Genomic DNA, 17,713 nt, shown 5'->3' with positions numbered 1-17,713 from the left:
CAGCCAATGATTTAATTTTAAAAATGAACAAGTGTCGATCATTTTGTGACGCAAAATGATTATGGACAGTTCCATTTGAAATGAATAAAAAAATATTGATCGTGTTGTACAATTGGTGGATGTGCCGGGTATTGAAAATCGAATTGCGATGTCAATTCCGCAAATGAAGATGAATTAACTGTTTAATTTTTACTATTATGGCAACGAGCTGTACGAGTAAATTAGGTTGGAGTAGATATGAATTTTAAATTGCAATTATTTTTTGATGACTTTGTTCATGGTAACATGAATTGATTAAGGTCGATGAGTGTTGTATGTTGGTGCTTCGCAAAAGAAGACGTAGAATTTTTTGGAGCATTCGTTCATGTGCATCAAAATGTTATATAAACCAAAACCATTTTGCTAATCTATCTTATATATATTTTCATATATTCAGTGTATTCATTTTAATAATTGATCGATGAAAAGATGTATACACCATATAGATTAAATATACATTCATTTACGTCAATAATTAAAGGAGGATTATTATGCTATAACTCAGGATTAAATATAGGATTGAAATTTATTCCCAATTAGAAGAAACTGTGAATAGTAAAGTAAAAAATGATATTAATGTTCTTATTGTATATTCATGGTATTTGCGGGGGTGGATGGTGATTGTGTGGGAGAAAAAATGTGACGTCACCGTTGACCGCCCCCGCGCGTTGCAGCTGGAGCTAATCTCCCCGCTGCCGCCCCCCATTGCCGCAGAGGCAACTGGAATACCGTCGTATTGTGAGTTTTGCGAGGGCGGCGTAGTAAAAATGGTGACGCCACCGCAGCCGTTGTAGTGAGGACCACCACGCAGGACGAGAGGATCACGAGCGGCTGCGCCCCCCGCCACCAACTTGCGCCCGCCGCCCCCACCGATTCCCCCTCTCTACAATACAGTTGAAAGTATTAGCGCGTTCTGAAGCCGCCACCAGACAGTCGAACCTCGCAACCACCACCATTTGCATCTCACAGACACTTAGAGATAAAAGAGATATATCAATAATCTATTAATACATTCATTAATAGATCAATTTATCCTAGAGATCTGATAATATTGCGGATTCGATTTTTACCTCTATCAATCTTGTGTATTTCATAGCGGGTTTTTTTTTTCGGCCGGCGCGCGAAGAAACGCTTCAATCGATCCCGTTTAACGAAAGACTTTTGAGAATAGTTGGCGACAGTCTCCACGACGATCCGTCGTTCTCTTCCTCCCTTTCTCCCAATTACATTCCTTATACTTCTACCTTTCCAGTTATAGGACGCTCTTGTTTATTGGTGAAGTTTTGTTGTGGAAGGACTTCCGGGTTTGTTTAAGACATGAGTTTGAGGTCGGTGCGTGCTTTGGGATCAATATCGGGCCGGTTCGGATAGGAATAAATCGCTCTTTCTACAAGTTTTGGCAAGTACAAATTACCCAAAATACTTTACGTCGGATAAGATGTGGATCCTCCTGATCTGTGGAATGCTGGTGGCGTTGGGTCTTGGAAGTTCGGGCTTCCTCTTGGACGGTTCAACAAATTCTTACTCTCAGTTTCGCAAGTGGGGCGGCGGAACGAATGGAAGTCTCGAGTTTGAGTTTAAGACGGATCAACCGAATGGCATGCTATTGTATACGGACGACGGGGGTACCTACGACTTCTTCGAGATCAAGCTGGTAGAAGGTGCACTCAGACTGAGATACAATCTAGGCGGAGGCGCTCAGATTCTCACCGTTGGACGTGATCTAAATGATGGTCACTGGCACAAGGTTCACGTGCAGCGACATGAGGACCGCACAATCCTTGCTGTTGATGGCGTTTCGCAGCTGCGAACGTCGCGGGGCAAGGAGTTCAACTTCGGTCGATTCTCTACCAACAGCGAGGTCTTTGTCGGCGGTATGCCCACATGGTACAACACTAAGTTAACTCTTTTGGCATTACCGAGCGTCATCTTCGAGCCTCGTTTCGTGGGAGCCGTTAGGAATCTGGTTTACGCTGATCAAGAAGGTGGCCCGCCACGCAGACAGGAAACCCGCCCCAAGGACCACAGGGTGAGCATTTCCCACTTTTCCCGTTTCGGATTCCAACGGATATCTCGTATAAATTTAGAAAGGCTTTACTAGCAATAGATCTGTTATCTTAATGCCCACAAAACATGCCAACACGATTTTCAGCACATCATCGGTTACAGAAAGATACATACACACTGCTTTTCGTTTCTACTCTTCTTTTATTATCTTCTGTTAATCATTAGTTTTACATTTCAATTCAAAAATCCAAACAATAAATTAAATAAATTGATAAATCGGCACCTCACACATATATTAGTCTCCCACTTCAATATATATGTATGTCATAACAAGCCGCCATTTTATTTCCTTCCATAACGAATAAGTTCATTACAAGATCCGATATTTATAGTTTTTGTTTATTTCTTTTCTATTTTATCAACATTGATAAGTATAATAGTGCGTACATTTGGTAAATAACTTGTTGTTGCCTTCGCATAGGTTCATTAAACATAATTATACAAGTAAACAAGTTGCCAGATTAGAATTTTTAAAATTATTAAAATATGTACAAAAATATCATAGTAATAGTCATAATACTGGTAAAAACAAAACGGTTACATTAATTTAATGTACTAATATTTTATCTTAATATTGAAATATTTGACCGACGGGCACTATCAAAAGAAAAAACATCAAGGGGTCGGCAAAGTAATTTAAAAGTACTTGTGGGTACTAAAGGAATTTTAACCTTTAGTACTCACAAGTACTTTCAAATTACTTTGCCGACCCCTGATGTAAACCCCTTTGCAAAGTAATTTGAAAGTACTTGTGTGTACTAAAGATTAAGATTCCTTTAGTACCCACAAGTACTTTCAAATTACTTTGCAAGTGATGTAGATTTGTTTTGATAGTGCCCGACGGTCAAATATTGAAATTGAAATTTTTACAAACTATTAACAGTAAACCGTTACCGGTCAAAGTGACCAGACCTTAAAAAGTTATTTTTTGCTGTCTTTAACTCCCATTCATAATAAGTTAGACATCCTGTCGGATATTATCTTAAAAATATTACAAACTGGAGCTCTTCTAGGTTTGTTTTAATTCTTCTCAAACTGTCCAATCAACTGCAGTTTAGATATCTTGGTATTCTACATCAGTGTTCTTCAGCATGGTCTGTGGTAAACGGATCTACTGGGCCGCTACGTGATTATGGTCCAATTTATTTATTTAAACACATTTATTTGTCAAAACATTGATAAAGGGCTAACGACCTTAGTCTTTCCGCCCGATATGTCCATTGTTATAAAACTAGTGACTCAATTTCATAATTTTTGTCAACAATGTTTTTATTTCTATCTAATATCTTAATCAGTTCTCAAATAAAGTTGAAGAACGCTGTTCCTAACACAGAGGCCCAATTTTTGTACTGATTATTATAAGAGTAAATATCGTAGATCAAAAGTAAAATTGACGTGTCGCGATGGGTAGGGAAAAGACTACATATATTTTTGGAAAAAGTCGTAAAAATAAATAGGAATGTGATAACGTTATATTATATTTGGAATATTGTATGCAAAAAGTGATTTGTGAAAAATAATTAGTTCGCAAACTCATTGAACATATCTGTAGAGTTTCAGTTTGAGTGTTGAGGTTGGTTTGGTTTTATGTTCTGGCCCGGAATTTAGCCATGTGATTTCTATTATATTAGACATAAGCTGCCATAATCAATAAACGGCGAATAAGAATTTAAAAAACAAAGCTATTTGCTAATAAAGCGGCGCAAATTTAAATACAAAAAAATGCTAATTACAGAACATTTTCATTGCTTTTAGAAGAGAGTGAACGAAAACGCAAGTCGGCGTCGGACGTTCACCTCATCGAGTTTCTCGTACTCCATTGAATTTCAGGACATTCCACCCACGTCGCAAAAGATTTTCTTTATCCATAGCGTGTTTATTTTGTATTTTATAATTGCGGAGGCCCATGTTTTGAGATCCACATCTAAATTAGTTTCTTCAATACAACAGCAGAAATGATGCTTTCTGGAATAAAATATATTTTGCAGGTCGTTTTACTGATTGGTAATAAGGTGTTTCGCAATTAGATTAATTGATTAAAAATTTGGCTGCAAAACAAGAAGCGACGTAATCAAATTTGGGGTTGTTCTGCTTGGCCGAAATAATGACCGAAAATAATTGAGCAGTTTATCTTCATGCTGGGAAAATCAAATGGGCCGTGCCCGAAGTTGGGAGATACATTGTATGCAAGAGAGAAAGAGAGAGAAAACGGACGAGAAAGAGAGACAGAGGCATAAGCTCTAATCTGCACGTAGTAATTGCCTGACATAATAATTCTTACCGGGTAAAACTTAGCCGAACTGCACTAAATAATTATTATTAATTATTTATGCTTGCGGCGCCGCTTTCGACCGGAACTAATTAAAATTATAAATCGCACATTTCCCCGCCAAACCAACCACAAACAATACACCAAGATTGCAGCAGAAGAAAAAAAATAATAAAGAAAAGAACGATAAAGGATGCGACTGAATTTTAATTAAAAGCAACCCGCGATAGTTTTCCCATGAAACTTTGCCCACTTCCGGATTTAATCTGTTCGAATTATGTCTGCAAGTTTGCATATCCTGAAGAACGCTGTTTCCTCGCCATCCACCTTGCTTCCATAATGCGGACCAAGAACAATTCGAATTAAAATCCTTGAAAGCAGTATCTTACTGCCTGTTTATTTCAAATGATCCGAGCATCACTGATCCATCTGCGGAAACAAAAACAAGATAAGAGAAGGAATTTTATTATCGCGTTTCTGTGTTTTCCTTTTCTATCTATCTCTCGTTTCATTCTGATCTCTGAAGTTCGAAGCGGAGTGTTCTATGCTTTGAAGTGTTTAATGAGCTAAGGGGGCTTGAGCGGTCCCGGGGGCCATGAAAATCGTATGCTGGGTCACATAATTCAATGCTTCAGCGAGCAGAATCTTTAGAAGTGGGTCAAATTGCCTTAAAACTGCAAAGGAAAAATGTAGAATTCCTTTTTAGATAATAGAAGAGAAAAATCAAACAAAATACGACATTTCCAGTGCTTCATAAATTTATAAAAAATATTCACATAGTCTGGTTATATTAATTTTAGCATGCTACATTTATATCGATTTAATACAGGGTATCATAAAACTAGTATAGAAATGTATAAGAAGTTATAGAAAATAAAATTATACATATAATATAAGAAAATAGAAATAACAGTTTCCAGTATGTTTTGCACATTCATTTCATAGTAAATTTTGCGATAAACAAACAATATCAGTACTTGGGACCAGAAGGTTATCTATTGCTTAATAGATACAACACTGTATGTATGTACTGTATGTACTTGGTACAAACAATAGTTTAATACAATTAATAGTTTACTTTCAGAAACTGGACGAAAAATTGCATGATTAATATTATAATTTCAATTACTATACCTGTTAAAATTTTACTCAAGTAATAAAGATACATTTGAAATTGAATAATGCAATTGAAATAATAAATATAATTTATAGTACACATATATGCGAAAATGTATATTGTATATGAAATTTATGAATTAAGCTATTTAAGGACGTCTTACGTAAGTGAAAAGGTGTATTTTAATTTAGAAAAAGCAAAATCATATACATTTTTATAAATGTATTACGAAATTCAATTTTGGAATAATGTTAAATATCATTGAATAAAAAAATATAAGATGAACAAACTTACAATAGTTGTACGATCTTATAGTTTTCAAATAGTTATTAACATATTGATTTTGAATTTAGAACTTACTACATTCAGTAACTTTATTATCACGTTTCGGCGGTGCAACTCGCGTCAACTTATGCAATAGTCCTTTAACTTGCACCACATGAGTGCTTAGACTAAGTTTGCAATTGCCAATTCATTAATTTAAAAGTTTAAATATTGTTAACTGGAATATTGATGATAATTTTAAATCATACCTCACACATAAAATGTTGTAATTACTTTATTAAATAAAACATTTCAATACTTTTTCAATGCACTTAAGTTTTTGTAATTCAATTAATTACTGCGAGATTATGTATTTAAGTAAATATTTTGTTTGTTTCTTGTTTATATAAATTTGTGTTATTAAGAAATCAAACGATATTAATTAATATTTAATTATGATATGAACATGAAGTTCAAACTAATTGGCTAATGGTATTTACGTCCAGTTGAAACCAATTTACTCCAGCTATACTGAATACTAGGATATGTCTAATGATTACTTGGTTGGTTGTCAATGAAATTGAATTCACTGAAGTATATTTGCGTTAACGATTATTCAACTTTGTCTTCATCTATTTAGAAAATTTGATTTCTAAAATAATTAACCCTTTGTTGATATATATTTCTCGTAGATGTGTCTACGTTTTACTGTAATTTGAAACGTTAATTTCTTTTTTATTTTGATTTGAATAGAAAATACTTATCGTGTAGCCAATGAGGCGTGTTCATTGTTCGCCGTATGCGAAACGGAGAGAAATTCCAAATCGGATTTGCACGGAATTAAGTCCCGGAATTTAATCTGCGAATGTGCACGTGAATGGGGACAGAAGAGGAGCGGAGCTGGGGGAGGTAGCAGCAGCAGCGGTGGTGTTGTCGGCGGCGGCGTCCCGACGCCTAAACAAAACACACGCGACGCCTCCCGCCTGTTTGATATAAACTGGGTTAATTTCAGTGATAATGCCGAAAACGCGGCAGGGACGGGTTTGGCTCAACAACAACTAACCTAAACCCCGTCGCTCACAGCCACCCCCTGGTAATTTCTATCTTCGAAGACACACAAACATACATTGATAACTATATGTGTTTGTATGTAGATAGTATGTCTCAACGATTTGCAGAGGGCTGCAGAATTCTGAGCGTGCCTAGCCGCATTACATAATCTGAATACACCAGAATTCAGGCGAATTGCAGTAATAACTGTGAATCGAGGAAAATAAAAAATAAATAGAGAACGTAAGAATATAGCGCCGACACGCAATCCAAAACCTTAACCTGGCCAATAACACGCTGAAAATAGGGAAAGAAAAGCAAATGAATGGAAATTTCACTCGCTTTAATTATATTTCATTTTCAGCGTAGATTTCAATAATTCCTTCATGCGTTTTCTCTCTTTATTTCTACTATTACGTCATCTCTGTATGCCTCTACGAATATTTTGTATTACTTTATGGTTTCATGTAGAAATGTGGACACGATAAAAGCGAGTTTTATTATTATTACGTGGCCCGGCGATATCACGTAATTGCAGTACACGCTTTTATTGTTTCCATGCTACCTATATTTGCTGCCTCCTCTGTCGCGCAAAGTATGAAAGAAAAAAGTGATGAATTGAACAATGCTTACGACTGCATTAATTTGTGGACTCGTGAAGCCAAGGCGAAACGAAATTATTTCAGCATTTAATCATGACTACCTACAATGGAAACCTGAAATGTACATCTGTTTTCTTCGACGTTCCATATTTATTCAATGTTAAATTAATTTCTCGTTTATAATAGATCGGTATTAAAAAATACATATAAAATGTAAGTTATCATTTATTAATATTCATACTCATTTAGTTTGTTTCAATCCGGTTTGAATACGTTTTTAACAATATTTTTTCAATCAATTTATATTCGTTGCGAACGAGAAGATATCGCGAACAAATGTCGTTTAATTTGAAGTTAAAATAAATCATCACATGTGTTTGAAAATATGAAACAAAAATACTTTTAGTATAAAATGAAACTATCAAAATAGTCGCTTATTTAGTCAACGACTGTATGTGAAAACTATATTTTTTATAGCTGTCTATATATTCCATGGAATGTATATTACATTCTGAAACGATGTCAGTAGCCTTAATGACGGCATTGCTATCAAGAATATCTGAACTGTTGTCTAATTGCCGTTTTCCATTAAAATTACTTGCGTCATCATTATTTCTCATATTAAGTATATTTTCTGCATCGCCTGTATTGTTTGATCGATTTTTCAATCAGACTCAATACCCATTTCATAATGTAGACATATAAAGGAAGATTGGGGACGTATCTTTCATACAATCAACTCTTTTTTTCGTGAAATCACATTTTAAATTCGGTTGAAGCTTCGCGTATGTATCGCATTAATCAACAATGAAAGTGTAGAATCAAAACTAATCTCGTAATAAAATTCGATTACAATTGAACCCCATATCTCCCCATATATTCTGTTATACCATTTTTTCTATTTTCTTTTATTTAAATAAGAAAAAGGATGTGCAGTAACTCTTCAACTCACATTTTCCGTTTCCAGTTCTTTTTTCTCGTCCTTTCTTCTCAACCTTATCTCATTCAGTTTACTCATTTCCTCATCGACGCCTCCGCTCGGTCTTTGACGTGTCTCGTATATATATATTTTTTTTATTCCGTACCCATTTTTTAGTATTATTATTATTAAATTATGGAAATTCGCGGGCAATAAATCAGTTTGCCCGTTGCGCGGGCGTGAGAGACAAAGAACGCTTATAAATCACGAAATTATCTTTCATCTCTTATTATGGCAACAATAAACATCCATTTTTCTTTGTTTTGTTCATAAATCTCCCAGAGAAGAAAAAAAGGCAACTGGATTTACCTCTAGCTATTTCGTCCTAATCGATGACCGGAGCGGCTTATTTTTAAACTCTTCTTGGAAATACCAAACACTGTAACTATACGAGTATATATATTATATAAATGGCACGCCAACCAAACAGACGATACACGCGATTACATAATGGGGAGCGCGCCCATGTTGTTTAATATTTGCTTCGTTATTGCGAAATCTTCCAAGTTAAATATTTAAGAGGCACCGCGGGCTGAAGTCGTATAGCTTTTAGGGAGAGCTGTTCTGGTCCGAAAGGGTGAAAACGGAACGCCGGAGGGAATTAATAACTTCCTCAAAGATCCACAGTGTACGATGAACAAAAGAGCGGATCCTCCCTCGCAACATAGCAAGGACAATAGGAGGCGAGCTTAAGAATCTCGCTCGATAAGGTGATTACAGTTGTAACAACAATCACAAAAAAAAGCGAAAGATGCGCTCAAAAGGAGCACTTCAAAGCGAACGCTTTTATCTAGGACTTAATTGGTAAATAAATAATTATTATAAGATCAAAATTCTGCTACAATGAATTGTAATTAATGAGCATAAATGAAATTGCGCATTTTAATGCCATAAACGTAAATGTTCCATTTACTGTATATTTTTTTTTTATAAAAATTTCAAATAAAACTTCTATATCCAATCAATGAATTTAAGAGATATCATAAATTACTGGACTTTGATTTATATACCATTAAAAGTGAATCTTATATAGAGTAACACAAACAAATTAATAATGATTATATAAATATCGCATATTTGCATAGTGCAACGAATTTGCTTAATTTTCGAATACATCAAAAAACACGTGCGAAGTTACTGCACGTAACCAGATAGCGCGATACGGTAGTTCTTTCGATGTTATTTATTTCTTTTGCTGCAAATTGCATACCGGTGAAAAAGAAAATTATTCCCGAATTCGATTCATTCTTTTTCAGTTTCCGAAAATGGAAAATTAACGCGAGCGTGTCTGAATATTTATGGATAATTATTTTTAGCGCACGAAAAACGTCCGAAGCAAATATAACATGAGACACATACATAGAGAGATTGAGAATAATAGCAAGACCGGACAAGGAACAAAACTATTTATAATAAGTGTTCCAATTTAATATGAATAATAAAATAATAAATTACCTCGGTCGATACTCCTGTTGTCATACATATGGCCAATAAATATGTTAAATAAATAAATATAATAAATTATAAATGAAGGAGATTGAAAGAGAATTACAAAGTGAACGAATTTATATAAATTGTAACATATGATCTTATTTATTATAAATTAGACATCGCGATTATTATTGTTAAGTTATTATCAAAAAGATTAACAGCTTATACGTTTGGATATTGGTCTAACATATTTTCGTATTAGCTAATGTTTTTCCTAATTGATTCTTCCACTGTTTGCAATTGAAAATCCTCATGAATTCTTCTGCTCATAATATACCTTAAAGTACCAATGATCCTTCTTAGGGTCTTCGACTGGAATCTTTGATTGTTCGCAATATTAGACTTAATGCCAACTGTATTCCGTAGGTCCAAACAGGATTTAAATTTCTTTATAAATCAGCAGCTTGTTTTCTTTTGAAATTTGCGAGTCTTCCTATAATAGCCAGTAAAGTTTCCTGAACTTAATTTCGAGTTGTTCTCTTTTCGCTTGGATGCGATCATTCCTGGTCAATCTTCTATTTAGATGCTTACTCAGATATTTAACTTTATTAGTCGCCGGTATCATTTTCCCGTTGAGAGTCAAAGTTGGGCAGGAAAATATTATATTATAAATCTTCATTGTAAATTTCAAATGTTTACCTTGCATTTCTATAATACTAGATAATATTGTCAATCTAATATTTTTAATATTATCAAAATGACGATTCATGAATTTTTCAATATATACGTGGGGTCCAACAAAAGTTCGCTAAGTTTGCTGAAAAAAAACAATTTTATTTTAATATATTTAAGTTTCATCCTTTCGTAATTTCTCTAGATAATTTTAATTTATTTCAATACATTTCTTAAGTCAGTGGAGCAAACTTTCAAAACATTCCTCAAAATTGGTTTTTTGGAGCTTTTCAACTTTTAATAATGATCTTTTCATTGGAAGTGAAGACTTTTTACTTCAATTTCTTTTATTTTCGGAAACAGCCAGAACTCACAATGCCACATTTCATTGATACCAGATAGCGCAAGAAAGTTTCAGTAGTGTGAGTGGGCGCATGATCGTAATGTAAAAAGTAGTGACGAAGTTCCCCTTTTTTCTTGTTTCTCAACAAATTTTTGAAAACTTGTGTTAAGCAAGTTTCTGTGTACTACTTAGCAGTTATCCTCTGACTAGTTTCGTGTGAGATAGAAGCTACCATATTTACCCTGGTAAAGTAAATCGACATCATCACTTTTGTTGCTGATTTTTGTTGTCTTGCTTTAACTGGGGGAGAATTGGCACTTTCTACGCTCCACACCATGAACTGCTGCTTGGTTTTCAGGCCAAACTTATAGAATCAAGATTCATTACCTGTTACGATTCTATTAATGCTAGAAAATTTCAAAGAAATATTCGGTAAAACGAACGCCTTTATTTGGTCGTCATTTAAAAATCGTGGAACCCATCGAGCGGATTTCTTCGTGCAGCCAAAGTTATTATTTAATATTTGCGACAAAGCCATGGCAATCAAGCCCAGTTCATCAAATACCATTTCCTGTATCACTCTTGGATCTTTGTCAATTTTTGCCTTCACCAGGGCTACATTTGTATCAACCTTACATCATGAATCTTGCATTTTGTACCATCCATTCTTACCGATCTTCTTGAAATTTGACATGAAATATCGTTAGACTTTAACAAATTGAGAAACAACTTAGCGAATTATGAACTGAATTTTTGTAATTAATTTTCTACTGATAACTGAGAGGTGTATGTAGGAAGTATATTAATCTGGAATTTTCAGTCTCCCCCGATAAGATTTACTTCAGTGACTAAATTAAGTCACACCACCCGTGCTAATAAATGATTTAGTAAGATATTCAATTTCAAGGTGTCGTCTACCGATCGGATCAAAAGGAACTTGGCTATTTTATTTATCAACTTACAACCTTGTGCAGAGCGTTATGTAACCAAGCGCTTTTAAGAATTGATATTGGCGACGATCGATTACAGATTTTCTTCATCCCCCAGTGTCCAGATCATTTCTATTTCATACCGCATTTTCTATATATCTCCCTCTTTTCACTCATATTTGTAGTTCGCTGTAAAGCCAGAACCGCAATAACTTTTTTAGTCAACGTCAACCTAATCCGCTTACGTTTTCCCATTTTATACATAATTTACGTGCGCCGCATTTTCCAATTCCCACTCGAACATTTCCCAACGCTCCGCCCCATAATAATAATGATAAGGGGTTACCTCAGCACCGACGCACGTCAAAATATGTGATAAAATATTGGGAAGAAACCAATCCAAACAACATTCCATACGAATTTCTAAACTTTATGCACCGCTTCTTTGTAGCAGTTACGTTGATAATGTATTTTGTTGGTTGTGAACGAGAAAACTTATTTATTTCAGGGCACAAGTAAAATTAATCCGGAATTTGAAGAAAAAAAAAAGAAGTGAGATTTATGCTTAGAGACACGCCAACTACATTGTTATATTACAATTTTGTCCAGATCCGTTTTGTATCTGCTTTATCAACTGTGTATTGTCTTTTAGTCGTCCTTGTCTAGAGCTTTAGGGGGTATTTTTAATTAATTTAATGAGCGTCTCTCTCTACCTCTCTTTGCTCGTGATTTATTTTAGAGCTTTAGAATCTAAAAACCGCACACTTTCTAGTCCAGTGCATTTTTTTTCTCTGCTACTTTTTTCGTTCCTCCTATATACAACTTTTTGTCTCTCCCTGTTTTTAGTTAGAGGATTTTTGTTTGGTATGCAGGGGATTTATTAAGGCGGTATGTTGCAGTGCGACAACGGGATTGTGGCCGGAGCAGAGGGTGTTTGTCAACCCCAGTCGAGGGTGAGTTTCACTCGCGTAGACAAGCAACCGCCGGACACCGACCAAAAAAGAAAATAATAATAAAAGAATAAAAATAAATAACAGAGCGAAATATACTTTAAAAAAAATATATAAACAAGTAAATAAATAAACGCACATATACAAAACACATACACACACACATATAGAAAAACACGACCGCATAGGGACACGATTCGAGCTCCTCTCCATTACATTACAAATCCTTCGCAAAATTCTCCCTTTCTGCGACTAGAATCAAAACGAGGACGGAAGGGGTGGATGGAATGTATGAGGGATAACGGAGAGGAGACACACAGCACCCAAATAAATTATATTAAAGCTTTTGAGCTTTTTTGTAGAATAGAATAGAACGAGTAAACGAACAGATAATAGAAACGAACTGCACCAAACTTAGGGATCAGGGATGAATGAGTGGCTTTAGATTTTTAGTGTTTAGAGCATGGATAATTTTGAATTTTCTTTGTAACTATTTCAGATTAGGTAAATGTTAAAAGGGGTTTGCAACACATGCAAGTAAGTTCTACCTAATTAGGTTTTATGAATATTGCATATTTAAATGTTATTTATCAATACTACAGGGTGGTCCAATTGAACTGCAACCAACTTAAAACTGTTATAACTTTTGAACCGTTAGCAATGTTGTGTCCATATTTCGCCTAATGATAGCTGATTTTATTGTTTACAAGCCTGCAGAAGCATCTGCATCTCAGCTTTTTGGAAAAGAAAAGTTATCAGCGATGGAATTCAATCGTAATAGTGTGATAGCCCAATATTTGAGTGAAAAACCAAAAGTGGCTATTGTTAGAGCCCTCGAACACCTTAATGTGAAAATTTAAATTTAAGACTCGGATTGAATGAAATCCGCGACGCAGTGGAAGACAAATGGTTACGCAACTGAACATAGTGAAACCTTACAAGTTCCAAAAAGGACAGTATCTCAATAATGTTAAAGAAACTAGACTCGATAGAGAGAAGGAGCTTTTGTGCTTGCACTAATGCAGACACTTGCAAAATATCGTTTTGTCTGAAGAGAAAAATTAATTGAGAAATTCGTAAACAAACAAAATAATCTAATTTAGATGAAAGATCAAACGAAAATGTATACATTGGAATGGCTACAAGAAGTCAAGTACCACCGATTGTGGTAGTTTGGGAGACTGTGACGGTATATTTTTAATGAGCAATTAATTAATCATTTAAAATATCTGCTAAACAATTTAATTAATGTAATGAGAAACTGTTTTTTTGCAATATTTCAATAGCAGAGTAAATTATTTCAATTTTCAAAAAACATAATAAAGTCATTTATATTTTATATAATCTAAGTACAGAAATCGATGTGAAAAATATTTTAATGGAAATAGTTTACAGTACATTTCCAGAAGACATATTATATGTAAATTATATATTATAAGAAAATTATTTATTTATTAGCCACAAATGCGATCAAAGTCTTTCCGTTCACAATATATTAATTTACTTAAATTGTTAAATATTACAAATATTTTTTAATTAACACAAAAATTAATTTCGTAAAATAAGTGTACTGAATAATTAATTTCAAATTTTCTAGGATTACCGCACGTAATGTATATTACGATATTCCTTTATTTTGTGCAAAGCCCACGTTGTTTCGCCCAAAGGCGTCGATGATGTCGCAGGCGATGCTACTTTGACATTCAGAAGAGGTCTTCTCTAATTAAATTAAGAACATAATTAAAATGCTACTAGCGAGGATTTCACTATTCAAAATTTCTAACATTCGGATGAGCTTTTATTATTGTTTGTTTGAAATCATCAATCGATTTTTTTCCGCATTATTAGCTGTCCAGCATTGTGACTACTCCATAGGCTTTGAGTAATTGCCGAATGCTTTACAAATTAAAAATATAAATTATGATCCATTCAATTCCTCGTGGTAAGGGGTAAGGATATAGGGAAAGGATAAGGGTAAATGCGAACCGGAGACTCGGCGATTCTAGGAAAGGATGGAGAGTCCTCGGATTGGTTATGTTAGTTAGAGTGAGTGCGGTGTTAACTTAAAACTAAAGAGGAATATAGACAAAATGGGCGTATTACAAATATAACTTAATCTAACCTGACGAAAGAGAGATCTAACTATTATAGTAAATTGCACTTTACTATATTAATTATTTCTCTAGTAATGATATTATCATAACTACCTAATTGGACATTTAAGATAATCAATTGGCACCTAATTATATAATTTGTCTATGGTTTTTGTTGTGAAATTCTATAGTTTGGTCCACCTCCAGAGTGCCCGACCTGAACCTTCACAGCAAAAAGGAACAGATCGAGTGCAACAGTCCAGAGGTGAACTTTATCTGCTGAAAGAGAAACACGTGGGAATACGTTAGATCTCCACAAACATTATATAAATACAATACAACTGACAACAAATGGACACATAATATGGAAATTTTGGAACGGATTAAACTCGTTAAGCGAGGTTCCACTGTATAACATAAACTTATTAAAACTGAACGAATGTGACGAAAGTCCATAATTAAATAATAGAATATGTTTCATTTTCGAAGAAAACACGAAGTCCTGCTCCCTAGAAAACGCGACGAATACTAATACAGTGCTTTTCATTACAAATACATCTTTTCTGTGTCACACCCGCATTTTTCATCAGATCGTGTTCGTTCTTGTGGCGTCTGCACGTGGATGAAAAAGAAGAGAAGTATTTTTCTCTTTCTGTCCTCCATTCTTTCTCTCGATTCCTTCGTGTTTCTATACTCCCGACACACTTAAGACCATCGCAGACCGCATTACGTAAGCGAGCCGCGTTTCGAAAAAGCACAAGGCCTTGTGGGATACGAATGGCCGTGCTGCAGGAAGCGAAAGGAACATAGTGTTAGGGGATCATCGTGGATGAGTTTCGTATAATTCAATATGATATAACAAAAGTATTCTATATATTTCTATAGTTTTCACACTGCTAATATACGAATATCAGTGTGAAGCTTTCTTCATATCTTTTAATTATATTCACATAAAGATCCAACAATTGTAAATTATTTGTAAAACTGTACACTAATGCTATTGTGAATGTTTATGGCTCACTTGATCTGAATTATCATTGCTGCAACAATACTTTACTAGTATACTAAGCAAAATAAGCGTGTATTTTATTGATTGGAAAAATTATTACAATAATAAGTACAATTTACGTACGAATCAAAATTGTTAAACAGTTCAGTTTTGATTATCTTACATGGACTGAGTAATCTCACATTTTAATTTAAACCTGTTTCTTGAATCACCCTGTATATGGAATTTTTTGCTTTTTAAATCGAAAATTTGAAACAATATTTTCGTGTCGGTTGTTAGTTTTCATTTGTAAATCTGATTATAAATGGTCCAGATAAACTGGGCAGCAATAACGGACGTGATTTATCATGTCCGGATTAAAATTTAATATATTTAAAGTGTGCGCATATAAATATTACCTTCTATCGACCCGTAGCGCACCCCGAAAATAACCTATTATATCGTTTCCAGTCTAGACTCCAAATCATCTCCGTACATTATGTAAATACGTGACGTCTATAACCGAAATCGATCGTGTGGCACTATTTTCAGAAACACGCTCATGTGGGATTTAATTATGTAATAACTTGCGCGCCGACCACCATGCATTTTGTTTTTCCAGAGAAAGGGGGAAACGAACAAATTGAAAATTGAAACATTTACGATTAAATTAGTCTAAAACTCTATCAATATTTCGCGAAAAATTCGAGTTCAGTCGAAATACGACAAAGAGAACTAACGATAATTATTTAAATTTAATTTGGTTTCAAGCGAAATGTATTTTGTTTTGATATGTACATTAAAATCGGACACCGTTGATATTTGATATGAAAGTAATATGTGTTACAAAATATATTCATTATATTTAAGGGAGGATTCTCGTTTTTACAATTTAAGATCAGAATTGGTTAGAAAATCTTTTATAAATAAATTTTCAGAATCTCAGAGAAATTATGGTGGATACGCCGGGTCCATGAACATAACTTGTTGTTTCTTTCTAATTGAGATATGGAAATGCTAATAAATTCACGGAATAATTGGCTGCTGGACATGCATGCATACAAATATATGGGGTATTCGCGTTGCGGAGCGAAATTTGCAACACTGATAAAATTTCGTTCCGCCACAGTCGAAATTCAATTACTCGTCCTCCTTTCTAATTTGGCTACTATGTATGTATACATTTATATATATATATATCAAATACCAGCATGCATATAATCAGAATAAAGCAAAATCGATAATATTTCATTTATTTAAAACTGTAAAAATACTTTTTTTTTCTATAAAATTACATTTTCAATCGACTGACGAACCTTTGTACAATTTTCAATCAAAATTACTACACTATAAATATTAAATCGAAAAGGTTTCATACGTGATTAATTAGGATTAGCTAATTAAGTTTTATTAAATACTTCATAAAATCTAATTCAATATAAATGAATTAACCACAAAACCATTTGCTTCATATTATTGGTCCAATTAGGACATTTTTGAGGAATATTTTAGTATTATTAAATATAATACATAGTTTTTATGTGACTCAACTGTGGCATATTACAATTTATCGTGAAGTATTATTTTTATTCTTTGTTTAAATTTTGATTATTTTACATTATTGTTTTTTTCTCTCTCATTAGATTCCTGTGATATATTTATAGAAATCATTTGTTAATGCTTTCTAGATTTTAAGTTCAATCGACCGGCCGACAACTAATTGTAGACCAATATTTTCAACTTTGAAGTAATTAATAGTAAACATATTTTTCTGCAAATTCTTCTACATAAGTAAACGTTGTGACGATATAATGATGTATATTTCATATTAACTGTTCACAACTGCATATATAATGTGCTCTATCATAAAATGTATTGCATCAATCAACTTTATGTCTATATGTTGGTTACCATATGGTA

The 17,713-nt window shown here is 34.0% G+C and overlaps 1 protein-coding gene across 1 annotated transcript; it reads left to right on the top strand.

Annotated features, from left to right (window-relative positions):
• The first annotated feature begins 889 nt into the window (after positions 1-889).
• Positions 890-12,821, top strand: LOC108560240 (neurexin-3-like). The gene is made up of 2 exons (XM_017917699.1): positions 890-2,068; positions 12,662-12,821. Exons 1-2 carry the CDS (start codon positions 1,478-1,480, stop codon positions 12,770-12,772), a joined length of 702 nt encoding a protein of 233 aa, XP_017773188.1. The 5' UTR covers positions 890-1,477; the 3' UTR covers positions 12,773-12,821.
• The last annotated feature ends 4,892 nt before the right edge of the window (positions 12,822-17,713 follow it).

Source organism: Nicrophorus vespilloides, unplaced genomic scaffold (assembly GCF_001412225.1).
Source record: "Nicrophorus vespilloides isolate i.1.1-1 unplaced genomic scaffold, Nicve_v1.0, whole genome shotgun sequence".
NCBI lineage: Eukaryota > Metazoa > Arthropoda > Insecta > Coleoptera > Silphidae > Nicrophorus > Nicrophorus vespilloides.
Note: the sequence above shows the minus strand (reverse complement) of the source record. Positions and strands in the feature narration are given on the sequence as shown.

Coding starts and splice junctions, on each gene's coding strand:
- LOC108560240 (XM_017917699.1), top strand. CDS start 1,478: ATGTGGATCCTCCTGATCTGTGGAATGCTGGTGGCGTTGGGTCTTGGA. Junction 2,069..12,661: donor CCCGCCCCAAGGACCACAGG/GTGAGCATTTCC, acceptor GGTATGTTGCAG/TGCGACAACGGGATTGTGGC.